This window comes from Denticeps clupeoides, chromosome 5, assembly GCF_900700375.1.
Source record: "Denticeps clupeoides chromosome 5, fDenClu1.1, whole genome shotgun sequence".
In the NCBI taxonomy this organism is placed as follows: Eukaryota; Metazoa; Chordata; class Actinopteri; order Clupeiformes; family Denticipitidae; genus Denticeps; species Denticeps clupeoides.
Window position 1 is genome coordinate 26,826,326 of NC_041711.1, and position 13,574 is coordinate 26,839,899.

At 42.4% G+C, this 13,574-nt stretch overlaps 2 protein-coding genes across 3 annotated transcripts; one reads left to right on the forward strand and one right to left on the reverse strand.

Annotated features, from left to right (window-relative positions):
* Positions 1-5: 5 nt before the first annotated feature.
* Positions 6-6,560, reverse strand: tbc1d31 (TBC1 domain family, member 31). Of its 2 annotated transcripts, none has more exons than XM_028979941.1 (22): positions 6,211-6,560; positions 5,925-6,071; positions 5,694-5,809; positions 5,424-5,503; positions 5,202-5,353; positions 4,968-5,127; positions 4,684-4,884; positions 4,393-4,557; positions 4,116-4,195; positions 3,887-4,033; positions 3,531-3,664; positions 3,311-3,444; positions 2,840-3,019; positions 2,519-2,751; positions 2,126-2,278; positions 1,866-2,001; positions 1,650-1,742; positions 1,404-1,544; positions 1,123-1,317; positions 977-1,043; positions 760-873; positions 6-653 (listed from the first exon to the last, which is right to left on the reverse strand). In XM_028979941.1, exons 1-22 carry the CDS (start codon positions 6,285-6,287, stop codon positions 532-534), a joined length of 3,027 nt encoding a protein of 1,008 aa, XP_028835774.1. In that variant the 5' UTR covers positions 6,288-6,560; the 3' UTR covers positions 6-531. The 2 variants fall into 2 exon arrangements, with proteins under 2 accessions (XP_028835774.1, XP_028835773.1); XM_028979940.1 differs by having other exon boundaries at positions 5,424-5,602.
* A 493-nt stretch (positions 6,561-7,053) lies between these two features.
* Positions 7,054-13,345, forward strand: derl1 (derlin 1). The gene is made up of 8 exons (XM_028979836.1): positions 7,054-7,402; positions 9,944-10,055; positions 10,577-10,641; positions 11,290-11,316; positions 11,654-11,749; positions 11,834-11,886; positions 12,016-12,126; positions 12,367-13,345. The coding sequence occupies exons 1-8, from the start codon at positions 7,250-7,252 to the stop codon at positions 12,506-12,508; spliced, it is 759 nt and encodes a 252-aa protein (XP_028835669.1). The 5' UTR covers positions 7,054-7,249; the 3' UTR covers positions 12,509-13,345.
* Positions 13,346-13,574: the final 229 nt, after the last annotated feature.

Genomic DNA, 13,574 nt, shown 5'->3' on the forward strand with positions numbered 1-13,574 from the left:
TCAAATACCTCAATCTCTTTTAATGATATTTGGAAAATTGTAAATCAAGTACTTCACTTCCATGCATAAAAACAATATATTAAAACGTACAAAACTGATGTATTATATGTACAATATCACACAAAGAAAACAATTTAATGACAGCCCTGAAGAAGAAATCTCTTTGAAAAACCATGTAGTCTTATGGGGAGGAGTAGATTTTGAGAGGCCTGGCTGCTAATTGTTCTGACAGGATGACTAAAGTCCAATCATTCATCAATGCATAACTGAAATGACCCACAGCAATACATTTATCAAATAAAGAAAGGCATGTGCAAATGCTGCTAAAAACATTCATTAGAATTCATTACAAAAAAATTAAACCTTTAAAAACTTTTACTAACAAATAAATAAAGACACTTCAATAAAAAAAAAAAGTGTAGGCAAAGATAAAAAAAAAAAGTTAATGTTTACAAGGAACCTGAGGACCCATGTTTCACTTGCAGATGAATCAGAGGAAACGGTTGCTGAAAACATGGTTCCTCACTCAGGTTAGCGGGAGCTGGACGAGTATTCAGCTCCGTTCCGGGCCATCTTCTGACGTAAGTCCCTGACCACCTGCATCAGTTCGCGCTCCTTGTGGTCCAGCTCCGCCCGGCCTCGGTCCAGAGAGACTAGAAATCCAGCACATAAAGGGGGCTACTAGCCGTCTCTCAGCTCCGTCGTAACTAAGAGCCTCAATGTGGAAATTCATTTCAAATAATATAAAAAGCTACTCACAGCCAGAGGAGTTTACTGAACAGGGCTGCTTGTTGAGGCTTTTGCTGAATTCAGGCTTGTTCAGCAATCTTCTGGAAGAGCAGGGAGGTCCGAGGTTCCTCTCTGATTGACTATCTGCCAAAAACAAGTCATGTGACATGTAACAGCGACAGGCTAGCAGATGCTGAATATAAATGCTGAATATTTATACTGTTATACTGCATGTATGTCTATTTACCAAGTGTCTCTGCTGCTGACCGTTTCTCTTTCTCCAGCTCGGCTCGTTTCAGTGACACCTCATCCCACTGTTGCAGCAAATACAGCATGGTAACAATGTGCTGAACACAATAATCTAATTTAACTCAAGTTGTTGTACCCTCTGACCTTCTTGTCCTCCATTTTCATCATGATATGAACAAGCTCCTCCTCTTTTGCCCGCGTTTCTCTGTTGAGCTCAGCCAGATGCTGGTGATGCTTCTGCTGCTCGGCATCTGCCTTCTCCAGGCGCTTCAGTACCTCAGTCTTCCACTGGAGATCTGCGTCCAGCTGTTCGGCCTCCGTCAGGGACGCCTCCAGCACCTACGCAGGGGAACCATGGGGACAATATATTAACCACCATAACGTGCTCGAGCTGCAGTGTTCATTCAGCTACATAAGACACGTACCCTCTTGGTCTCTTGGCTGAGATCAGTGTCTGACTGAAGTAGATTCTGGAATGTTGTCTCGTCCAACTCTGCCCTACGGCGCCACGTGTCTATTTCAGCCGTGACCCCCTGATTCACCCGCTCCTGCTCCTTGGTCAGTTGCTTCAGGTAGAAAAAGACAACGTTAAACTGGCCATCACAGCAAACAGAGCTGACGTTAATAACTTGATTTATTTCTAACAGACAGGCTGTGGTTACAGGTGTTACCTGCTCAAACACATGTCTCTGGGCATCAAGTTCCATCTGCCTCACTTCAACGTCCTGCACGGCAGCTGCTGTCTCCTGATCTCTCAGAGCCATCTGAACAAATCAAATCACTAAAAGCATAAATGCTTTGATATTACCAATTTCAAATGAAGATTGGTTACAGCTTTTCATTCAGTAACTGTAATTGCAGTCTGCTTTGGATGTAAAACTACAGACCTTCCTCTGAATCTCATCATCAAGCCTGCGGAGCTGGATCTTGCGCTGGTCCTGCTGATGTTTGAGGAACCGGCGCCGCGCAGCATCAACCATTTGCAGCTCCTTCACCTTCAGCTCCCGCTTCATGGCAGCCAACCTAAACATATCAAGCACAAAAAGATTTGTGCAACGGCCCAGAGTTGTTTGGAATGGCAGTTAGCCTGAGAGTAAAGGGTGAGCTGCATTGGTGGTGTGGTAGTTAGACTGCTAGATGCTCCAACCTGGCTCTCTGCTCAGTCAGCTTCTCCTCCTCCTGTTGGAGGATCCTCCTACGCTGCTCCTCAGCTTGCTGTAGCAACTCCTGCTGCACGTACCATGCCTCGTCCTCTGCCTGCTGACGCACAGCCTCTGATCGCAGCTCCTGCACCGCCTGCCTGTTCACACATACGCTTCAAATGAAAAGTTCTAAATGGACGAAAGCTAAATGCTGCTGCAGATGCTTTGTGTGAGATCTCCACATACACAAACTGAAAAGAGTCAATAATAAAATAGCTATAGACCACGTTATTCATTTCCCTGCTTCACAATGGACTGGGATGCACCACAAGTTGGTTTAGTTATCTCAGTATCCAGTACACCACACACTCAGAACACGGACATGAACGGTAAGTTACCTTTCTCTCAGGTATTCCAGCTCCTGCTGACGGATCCTCTCTCGCTCTTTAGACTGGTACTCCACTATGAAGGTGGGGTACTTGTTAAAGACAGGATACTGCCCGGCAGTGAGGGGCTCAAAGTCAGTCAGCATGCAGCGTGGGTGGATGTCGGCCTGGGTGCTGTCCATCAGATGGTACGCTTCCTTTATCATCTCACTGATGGCAAAGTTATTGCGATGGTGGAAGAAGTACTAAGATAACGGAAGAGTTTAACAGAACAGCAGATTAACCAAAACAAATCATAAGTTAACACAAATAGATTCTTCAGTACAGTAATACCTCAAAGTCCTCCCGAAGCGTGAGCTGCAGCAGTGGTGCTCGGCAACAGGCAATGTATGCCACCACGGCCATCAACAAGAATGAAGGATGGTTAGAGAAGATGTTGTCGAACAGCCTCAGCCATTCATCTTGAGTAAGAACTTCAGAGAAAAGTGTCTCCAGGAGTGGCCAAGCATACATCTGCATACCCACGCATTAGAATGTTTAAAACAAAACAAACAAAAAAAACATCAGTACTCAAATTCCTTAGATCAGAAGACAAAATCTTAAATCAAAGATACAATATTAATTACATAACTAATAATTATGATATGACAAATTAATTAAAAAAAAAATTTAAACCTTCTATTTTCATTGTAAAATAAACTATTTTATTTTATTCATAGCATTTCCAGGTAAAGTTTTACAGCTACTCTAGATGGGATGAGAACATTTGCATACACTGAAACATTTTACCCTATAAAAACTCACCTGTGAGGTAATACCACAATTGACAAAGTGCTGCAACAGGCTTTTGTCATGATGTGCTAGAACATTCTCCACCATACTCAACACGTTCAGTGGTGGGTTGGGGAAGTACTCAAACCAGTGCTGGCACCAATTCACTGTTCATCACAAGGATTGGAATTTTATTATACAAAATCAATTATGTAATGATCCATCAGTCAGACAGAACATTCAGTTTGTTTACCTATAACAGTGGCAACCACTTCAAAACAGATGAGCGGATTATTCTGGAAAAGTTTCACAAATGGAAAGGCCACCAGGGGGAGGTAGTCCGTCTCACCAAAGATGGCGGACCAGTGAGCAAGCGCTGACAACACCCTGTATGCAATAAAATAAATAAATAAATGAATGTGATCTTGGTGCAATTTTCCTTTAATATACGTTTCAAGACTATTGTTTTTTTAAAAAGAGTGTCAAGTCATCCCGTTTTGAGTTTTGATAATTTTGGACAGAAATTAAGCTCATTTGCATTTGCCCTAACTACATGTGTGACTAAGAAAATCTCAGAACAAGTGTACAGACAAATATATCCCTTCAAACCTCTGCAGGCCACGCTGCAGCTTGGGGCTCTTGATGGGGTAGCGCTCGTGGAGGGTCACGAAAGCAGGATGAACTCCTTTCTGCATAAGACTGCTGAAGGCACAGTGGTTCTCAGGGAGGCACAACAATGAACGCCACACAAACATCCTGTAAAGATAATGCCAAAAAAAATTTATTCTGCACTTCTACTCGTGATTTAAGGTTAGGTGTGATCACCGTGATTCTGTACCGGTATTTAGAAGGATATTCTCCAAATGCTTTCAGTACTTTCTGTAATCGCTTCTTACTAAGCCCATCACGTTGGCCAGTCTGTAATGACAGTAATAGAAAATGTTCCAGACAACAGACAATGAATTCGTACACCAGACATCGCAATACGGTCTGCAGAGAATGTTGTCATTTTAAAAGTGTCCTGCATCCAAGTTTAAAAAAAGGCAAGCACCTGAGATCTCAATTCAAACAGCACAGCGAATGATGGGTCTGCTGACAGTAAGTGTAAAACCCACCTCTGGGCCATCTCCTGTGATGACAGCTGGAGGTTGTAGTTTTTTAGCTGGATGAACACGCCGTGGCGTTTTGGCAGGTCGTTGGACTGTTCCTGCCTGTACCTTTACTGTCGCACGGGAGTTTTCACTTCCTTGGGTTCCCATCATCACTAAGGGTTTGGGAGGCTATAATGCGCAATAATAAAAAAGTTTAAGAATTGTTTCCAGAGAAACGATCATTTCCCACAATGCATTATGTTTTTCTTTAAGATCTGTAAGATCAGTGGGTTATGAGGTATACCACTGCAGTACCTTATTAACTTCCCGTGTGAGGTTCTCGACACTGTAGATGTTTAGTGCACCACTGTCAATCACTGTTACAATATGTCTTCCTTTAGAACAAATGCTGACTCCGGTTATTCCATTGTCAATGGAGCCAATCTCAAAGAGCGGCTTGAAGGTCTGTATATTGGTGAAGCGCATGATTCCATCCTGACTCAAAATTCCAAGGATCTAAAAATGACAAAAAGATTTAAAAAGACATGAGGACTCAAGGCAGACCAGCATAAAAAAAAAAAAAATGTGGGTAAGAAGACCTGGCTGGATCCCCGGTCAAAACTGTCAGGTAGGAACTCCAGATGCCGCACTGTTCTGACGTTAGGTGGCATTTGTGCTACTCTCATGAGCTTTTGGCTGTCCAGACACCACAGGTGGATCAGACTGCTCCGGCCCCCAACAGCAAGAGTTTTTCCATCCCTTAAGAGGGGTAGCAAGTTACTTCAAAACTCAAAATGTTGCAGATATGTACATCCCGTACCTTTACAACTTACTGGGTGACAGCAAAAGCCTTGTGATGCATCCGAGGCTCCTTCTGTGGAACGGGCAGCTGGTATTTGCAGAAGAGTGTGTCACTTTCCCAAGCAAAGATGGAGTCATCACTGAAGCAGCTCAGGATGGTGTTACTCCGGGGTAAAAAGAAAACCTTTTGGAAAGAGAGGGTGCAAAGAATTAAATCTGTTCTGCAATCTTGTTTGGGCGAATACAGCAAATACCTTTTGTATCCCGACAGATTGGCGAATGTTGAGCTTCCGCTTCCTCTGGAAAGTGTCCAGGTCCCACAGTTGGGCTGTATCTGAGGACGTGGAGATGGCATATCGTCCAGAACTGTGGACTGATATTGAAGACACTGCACCCTCATGGCCTCGCATCCAGCTCACTAGCTGTTTGGTGTCTAAAAAGCAACATTCACGCGCAGCTTAAAACTACTTAAATATCTATTTAAATACAGATTTTAAGGTGCCTGTTTTGCCTCACACACATACCTTTGTCAAAGCATTTAATTGAATAGTCTGCAAGAGCAACCAGGTATTCTGAGGTTCTGCGCAGAGTGAACGCAAGAGCTGTGCATGCTTGTCCGGTTCTCTGTACCAGCTGGAACCTGCACATGGACCATTAAATGGGACGTCTGATGGCTGAATGAAACCATAGTGCACAAGAATATACAGGCTGCGGCTTGGTCCTCAGACATGCAATAGGCCGAGAGTTTACCCAACCTGTTTTGGGTTATATCGAACACGTAGATATTCCCATGGTGGTCAGCAGCAAGGAACGAGTCCCCTGTGGTGTCGAAGGTCGCCTGGAGGAAGCGGACACTCCGGTTCCCATGCGCGGCTGCGCTGCGAATCACTGACACCAAGATGCTGAAAAACACATCATCAAAAAGTGCAGTAGTAACATACCGATGACTAGCTGAAAACAGAACACGCCCGGCGAGTTTATACAACATTTTAAAGATTACATATATAGGCAGATAACTAGTCAGTAAATGTTCCGTCTTACCCATTACTTAAAGAAGGGTTTGGTTTACGGTACCATAATTTCCCATCCTCCTTACTACCAACATCCACAGTTTGCATTTTAAATGCTTGGGGAGTTCCAGGAACCCAAACGGTACAACCGATTACTCTGTTTTCACTGGGCGCCAACACTAGCGGGAAATTTAAAAACACCAAAATCTTAGCGAACAAAATAAATCTTTCTATTCACTTCAGATTAAATGTCCGACTGTGGCAGTGAAACCAGGTTATGCCCGATATAATGGCACGCATCTCGCCATCCTATGACTTATGTCTAACATTTAAAGAGCGTTTAGCTTCTTATACAGCTAGCTACCGAACTTGTTGGCAAACGTCTACAAGAGAGGCTTCTGGGTAATGGAGTTCAAAGGTAAAGAAGGTGACCAAGTCTAAAGCTGCAATCAGTCCTTTTTCTTTTCCAGAATTATTAAAAGTGCACCCCTAAAACGTTACTGTTACTATTAACATGACGATCACTACCTGGGAATATATTTGTGCATTAACCTTTTCGTGGCTTTTGAAAAGTCTGTATTAAAAATGTATATATCAAAAACAATTCACACATGGGTGAATGGACAAATATATGCAATATAATAATATAATAATAAAATTTTCGTGCGGCGTGTAGTGGAGAAAATACTTGATTAGTTACTTTACAGATATCAAGACACACCCCATGATTTATTTAGATTAACATCCATTTCTGTTTGAAAGATTTTTATTATTTTTTTTTCGTGAGGGTTCTGCACCAGAAACTGCAGGCCCGTGTAAAACAGGTGCAGCGAAGCTTCGCGTCCCGTTACGTTTACGCAAATGACACGACAGGAAGTGTGGCTCTCCGCACGACTCCGGCGTAGCCACGTCATGTCAACCAAACGGTGGACGTTCGGAATTAAATAAAACCGTCGGCAGCGCCACTCCGACAGGATCCAAAGTTTGGCGGCCGCTGTCGCGTTTTGGCGGCTCCCCCCGGCTGACGAGAACTTGGACGAAGGACGCCTGCGCCTCGGACATTTGCCAAAATGTCAGATATCGGGGACTGGTTCAAGAACATTCCGTTCATCACCAGATACTGGTTCGCTGGGTCAATAGCCGTGCCATTAATCGGGAAGCTGGGACTGATCAGTCCTATGTACCTTGTTTTGTGGGCGGAGGCATTCTTTCACAAGTTTCAGGTGAGCCTACACTTCATTTGTGACCGTATTGGGAAATGGCGGCGACAGAAAGAGCCCGGAGAAGCCACCGATTAGCCTTTAGCCGCCGCTCTACAACAGGCCTCGGTTTGCGTGGTGCACACGCAGAAACGCAATTTCCTCAAGAGCGACCAATGAGAGCCGTCTCTGGTGTCCACGTGACTTACGTCGAGTTACGTCCCCCCCCCCCCGAATCCCCTCTATGGGTGAAGAAAGCAGGCTCTGGCGCGCCGTAGTGTGCGTGTGTAGTGGTTTCCGGGGCGCAACGCACGGATTTTTTAAAAATACCAACTGCGAATGTGTTTCCCATGTTTTGTGTTTCCCATGCTGCTAACATCACGCACGGCACGTTTATGAAGCCAGGGACCACACCGCGGATGCGGAGTAAACGTCGTGCTGGGCGCGGACGGAGGAGGCGCGTCGTGCTGGAAGTGGAACCAGCGGGGAGAAGGCATTAGAGCCCCAGTCATGAAGCAGCACGCACCACGTTAGAGCTGTGACACTCGCTGGGTTCAGTCAGCAAAGACGCTAAAACTGGTTCGCGTGTTCTAAATGATTTTTTTTTGGCCAATTAATTCGTGTCTTAATTTCAAAAATTTTATTATCATGTAGGAAATTACCGGCGGAAAAACCCGCCCTGTCCGTTCGGAGGCAGCATGTCATCTATCTTGTTACACACAGCAAAAAACTGTCTGTCTGAGACGCTAAACTAAGCTATATGTTTTTTTAAGTTTTCTGTTTTATATTTTCCTTCTATTTTTTATTTAATAGCAAATAGTTTCAAATAAACATGAGTATTGTACTGTCCTTTGAAGTACTCTAACTGCCACCGTTTTAGACGTGTACGATAAAGGTGGCAATGCGAAGCGATTTTAGCACGTTTAATACTTCAAAACTAACGCCACGATCATGCTAATAATTGTATAATAATTATGAGATTTATTTTTTTGTTGTAGTTTAGTTATTTACCACGAGAGGGCACTTTTCTATACAAGCCTTTTAGCCTGGCCGATCATCTGAACTAATTTAATGGTAAGAAGGTATCTCAAATGAACTCTCTGTGAAAAGTTTCTAATATCAGATATATATATATATATATATAGGGGGGAAAAGGTCTGTGAATTGTACTTCGGATGAGATCAGAGTATTTGGGGATCTGTCGGTTTTGGCCCATTTCTGTCAGTGGCGCAGCAGGCCATGTTGCATTAACCTGAAGCCCCTCCGAGTCTCTGCTCTGTTGAACGACTCTTATCGTACGGAGCATGTTTCCCTCATGCCACGACGTGGACATTAGCTGGCACACCCACTGTATTTTTGTGCCGGTGGGTTGTGAGCAGAGAAAGCTGCCGTTTGTTTATGTCGGTGTTGGGAGGTAGAACAAAATACTTTCCCTGCCTGCTGCTTCTAGCAAGTAAAGCATTTAAACGAGTAAATCTGAATTCTTGCATGAGTTCATTTGATCAAATTCCATCAAGCATTTTAAGATCAAAATAAATTGCCCTGCTGTCATACATGATCTTCATTGTTATTGAATGTTATTAATGGCAGTATTGTGCGTGGTGGTTTTAATACAAAGAAAAAGGAAGTGAAAACGAAAGCTTGCTAAGTACCGGTGGTTTGTGAAACTAGTCCTCATGAATCACTGGTGCAGCTGAGCATCAGCTGGAAGCTGCTGCTTTTGGCCGGCCTTCAGCACCTCTACCACCGCATACCAGCCTCCTCTGGTGCTTTTTAACCCACTTTCCAGACCGCTGCAGTCCGCTAAGGTCACCTTTGTGTGCTGCTGAATTGCTGTATTTTGTTTTTTTTTTTTTTTAATAAGCTGCAGCAGCAGCACATGGGACACCAGATATTGTGCAGCTGTTCGATGTTCTGGCATCAAAGTGTGTTCATGACCCGGAGCAGAGAGCAAAGAACAGCAGCCTGCGCCGTTCCGTTTATTCCAGTAGAGTGAGAGAAAGAAAAAAGGGAGTGCCAGGGAGGGATGGTGAGTGTGGTGAGAAGGGGGGAAAAAGTGCCTGTTGTTTACTGACCCAGTTTTTCATACCAGGGAGTAACCAAGCAAATATGGACTGTGGAGCAGATACCCTGCATGTCTGGTCTGCAGCGAAGCTCTGCTGGATCCATGTTGCAGTCATGCAGCCAATAGTGGCAGTGTTGCTTGAAAGGAAGACTGACTGCTCATTGGCTTTTTTCTCTCTCTCTCTCTCTCTCTCTCTCTCTCTCTCTCTCTCTCTCTCTCTCTCTCTCTCTCTCTCTCTCACCACCCCTCCCCTTTTTTCATATGTGCATGCAGAGAAATGTCACATTAGAGACCAATGCACAATACACATGCAGTAATGTAATATTATGACAATTTTATCCTGTTATCATGTTTGCCTTGTTCTCCGATTTGACACTCCTGGTGTCCATCTCTTTGTTTAGAGTGTATTGTTGGTGCTTATCGTGTATACAGTATATTACATTTGGCTCACAAGAATCTGTGTTGTGTAATCTCTAATATCCTGTGGCCTTTGTCTGCAGATCTGGAGACCCGTGACTTCAACTCTCTACTTCCCCGTTGGGCCTGGGACAGGATTCCTGTACCTGGTTAATCTGTATTTTCTTTATCAGTACTCATCCAGGCTTGAAACGGGTGAGACATGCACCAGAATTGGGATTTGTGAAAGAACATCAGTTATGATTGACAGGGAGTTTTTTTTCTTATAGTATTCATGCAGTTTTGCTTTCATACATACAATAACATAGCTTGCAAAAAAAATTAGCTGTGTGTTATATTGTCAAGATATACATTGTGTCGTGATGCAGAAGCCACATCAGCAACTCCTTGGAAAATTTAGACAAATCAGGTGTGTGTGAGAGAATGCAAAAGAGAGAGAAAGACATGTTCTTATTGCAATGGGTGCCAGTCACAATCCAGCCACATTTGGCATGAGTTTTTCTAGCTCAGGAGTTTGAACTGGTCATGCAGCCAGTAGTCAGAACAAGTGGCTCATTGATGAAAAAGATGCATTGAGGCACAAATTGTGATGTTGCATTGTGCAGCAGTAGTCTAATTGGGAATGAAGTGCACAATTGAGAAAACATTACTATTTTTTATTATTATTTTTAATGAAATTCTGTGATTAGCCTAATATTCTGTTGGTCTTTTTCTAGGTGCTTTTGATGGAAGACCAGCAGACTATGTCTTCATGCTATTGTTTAATTGGCTTTGCATTGTTGTATCCTTGACCTGAGTAAGAGCTTTTCTGAATGTAGAAAATTCTCAAGTTTAGTAGGTTTTACATACAATTTTTTTTTATGATTTTAGTTGTGGGAGCCAATGTGTTGGGTGTATTTTGGAGGGGCTTTCGGGGCTTGGATGGATGCTTGCACTTCTTCCTGTCTGTGCCAAACATTGTGGTTGCTGAATGGTAGTGATGACTTCATTTCTGTGAAGTCATCTCCTCTCTCCTGCTTATTAGCATTTAAAGCCACAGACACCGAAACGGTGCATCCTGGGGAAACCTCATTATGAAAGAAAAATTTCATGTCCAGGCACCTTTAATCAAAATGGCATGTAGAGCACAAAGGTCCTGTTGCTTCCAAGCATTTAGTGCACCGGCAAACAAGGCAACCAGAGGGCTTGATTCCAAAATAGGCGATACCTTCTTAATCAGCCAGCAATAAAGGCTCCCCTCATGGCTCTGTACAACTTTACAACATTGGCTTATTTAGATGTGATCACAAATAATGCACCAACCCTGGACCTCCATAGATCATTCATAGACTAATTATCGTCATTCAATTTTTGTTATGTTTTATGTCTGTGAAGAAACTTTTATACTGTAATGTTCACATGATTTTGAGCTTTCCTTGACTCAACCCAGATAACTGGCTTAATGATGGATATGCAGGTCAGTACTCATCATTTTAATCTGTATCTATTTTAAGTATGTAGAAATATGAATGGTTTTCACATACACTTTAAGTTGGTGTGCTAAAACGAGATAAAGAGGTCAAACATCGCATAGTAATTTTTTTTTTATTGTACACATTTGTTTCATCACGGTAACACCTCTTTCTGTATCTTGTTTAGTGTGCTCATAGTAAATTACCCCACCCTTAACACACACACACTCTTTCTATTGAAATGTGAGCAATAAGTTGTGAGAAGTTTATTTATCTGTTCTCAGTATTTCATAAATCTTTCTGAAGTTTGGTTTGCATGATGCCACACCTTTTGTTTTGCAGCTGCTGATGATCCCCTTGATCATGTCAGTCCTGTACGTTTGGGCCCAACTGAACAGAGAGATGATTGTGTCCTTCTGGTTTGGAACTAGATTTAAGGTTCTAATTGAATTACTTAATTAATGCTAATTAATTGTCTTTTGATTTAGTTTTTTTACTTCAATTTTTTGTCCTTTGATTCAGGCATGTTATCTTCCTTGGGTTATTTTGGGATTCAACTACATCATTGGAGGCTCGTAAGATTCCTTTTCACTCATGTTTTTGGACATCGTATCCATATATTGGAGCTGAATTAGATTTATGTAAATGTAGAATTTTATACCCATGCGAGAGTCCCAAGTTTCTTCATATTTTCTCCTGTCTAGAGTTGTGAACGAACTGATTGGAAATTTGGTGGGGCATCTGTACTTCTTCCTGATGTTCAAATATCCCATGGATCTTGGGGGCAGGTCCTTCCTCTCCACCCCTCAGTTCCTGTGAGTTCTACATCTGTACACTTCAAAGTGAACCAAACACAGCTGCTATACACACAGCTAGAATATTTGAACCATTGAATACAAAATTTGAAGTTGCAGATATATATTGATAACGGACTTTATTTAATATTGGAATCTAGATGAATATCAGACAAGACGAACAATTTATATTCAGACCAGAGTATTAAACTTCCAACTGAGACTAAATTCCCGTAATTTTGTTTTCGTCTGTGTCCACAGCTACCGCTATTTCCCCAACAGACGAGGAGGAGTGTCTGGCTTTGGGGTGCCACCCAGCAGGAGACCCGCACCTCAGGAACAAGGAGGTGGAGGCGGTGGCCGTCACAACTGGGGCCAGGGCTTTAGACTGGGGGATGACTGAGGCTGTTCTTCCCAGTGGAGCAAACAGAGACTTGATCCTCAGACGTTTGAAGCCAGTGATGCAGAACTTTGATATGTACTCGCCCTCCTCCCCCTTAAAAAAGGCTTTTGAGTAAAAAGAAAGAGGCGTCACTACGCTGAGTCACATCTGCTTGGCACGTTATTTTTCTCCCCTTCTTTTACTGTCAATGCCGTATCTTATTACACTGTAATTAATGACTTTCTCCAGGTAATGGCCTTTGAAAAATTGTTCCTCAGGCTACACTTAATTTGGGAGAGATGGAACAAAGCCTTTTTTTAAACAGTCTCTCCGTAGCATTATTAGGAGGCAGCAAAGCAGCTCTGTCATTATAGTTCAATCAGTTCACTTTTTTTTTTTATTTTTTTTTTTTATAAACTGTTGTCACGGTTTGGAAATGTGCAGAATTCTGTTTCCTCAATTGATTAGAGATGTTTGTGAAAAAGATTGTGAAAATCAGAATAATTGAAGGAAATTAGATGTAAAATGTCAATCAGTGCTGTTGTGTTGAAATGCAGAAATGTCTAAGCTTGGGGAGGGGGTAATTAAAGGAGTGTCTTAACATTGCAGATATATTGTACAGCCTGCAGATGAAAGTGCTGTACGTGGTTTATCCTTAACACGTGACTCAAGCTGTTGCACGTTCAGTGTGTCGGAGCTTGTATGAATCTGCTGTGAGGTTTCATTTCTCCTGAGCTCCAGAGTCCAGGGAAAGGTCTTCTATCTTCCCGACTCTTTATGGCAACACAATAAGAAGTCACAAGTTGCCAAATCTTTTTCCAGCAGGAAATAAAATTATATTTTAGTTTCTATGTTTCAGTTCTTCTGCAGTATCATCCTACTGTGACTTAAGGTTGCTGTTGAAACAAAGTATTTATTTACCAATGTATATAATTCATTGTAATTCAGCTTGTTTTCATGGATATTTATTATGCATTAGGCATTGAAAGCTTAAACCATTTTAATGACTTATTCGTAATTCTAACATAAGGACCGAGTTCAAATTTGAAAACAAACCTCTATTTATTAAGCATAGTATATATTGCTT

Coding starts and splice junctions, on each gene's coding strand:
- derl1 (XM_028979836.1), top strand. CDS start 7,250: ATGTCAGATATCGGGGACTGGTTCAAGAACATTCCGTTCATCACCAGA. Junction 11,317..11,653: donor GCTTAATGATGGATATGCAG/GTCAGTACTCAT, acceptor TTTGTTTTGCAG/CTGCTGATGATCCCCTTGAT. Junction 11,887..12,015: donor AACTACATCATTGGAGGCTC/GTAAGATTCCTT, acceptor TCTCCTGTCTAG/AGTTGTGAACGAACTGATTG.
- tbc1d31 (XM_028979940.1), bottom strand. CDS start 6,287: ATGCAAACTGTGGATGTTGGTAGTAAGGAGGATGGGAAATTATGGTAC. Junction 3,445..3,530: donor AGTGGTTGCCACTGTTATAG/GTAAACAAACTG, acceptor TGTGATGAACAG/TGAATTGGTGCCAGCACTGG. Junction 1,318..1,403: donor TCAGCCAAGAGACCAAGAGG/GTACGTGTCTTA, acceptor TCCCCTGCGTAG/GTGCTGGAGGCGTCCCTGAC.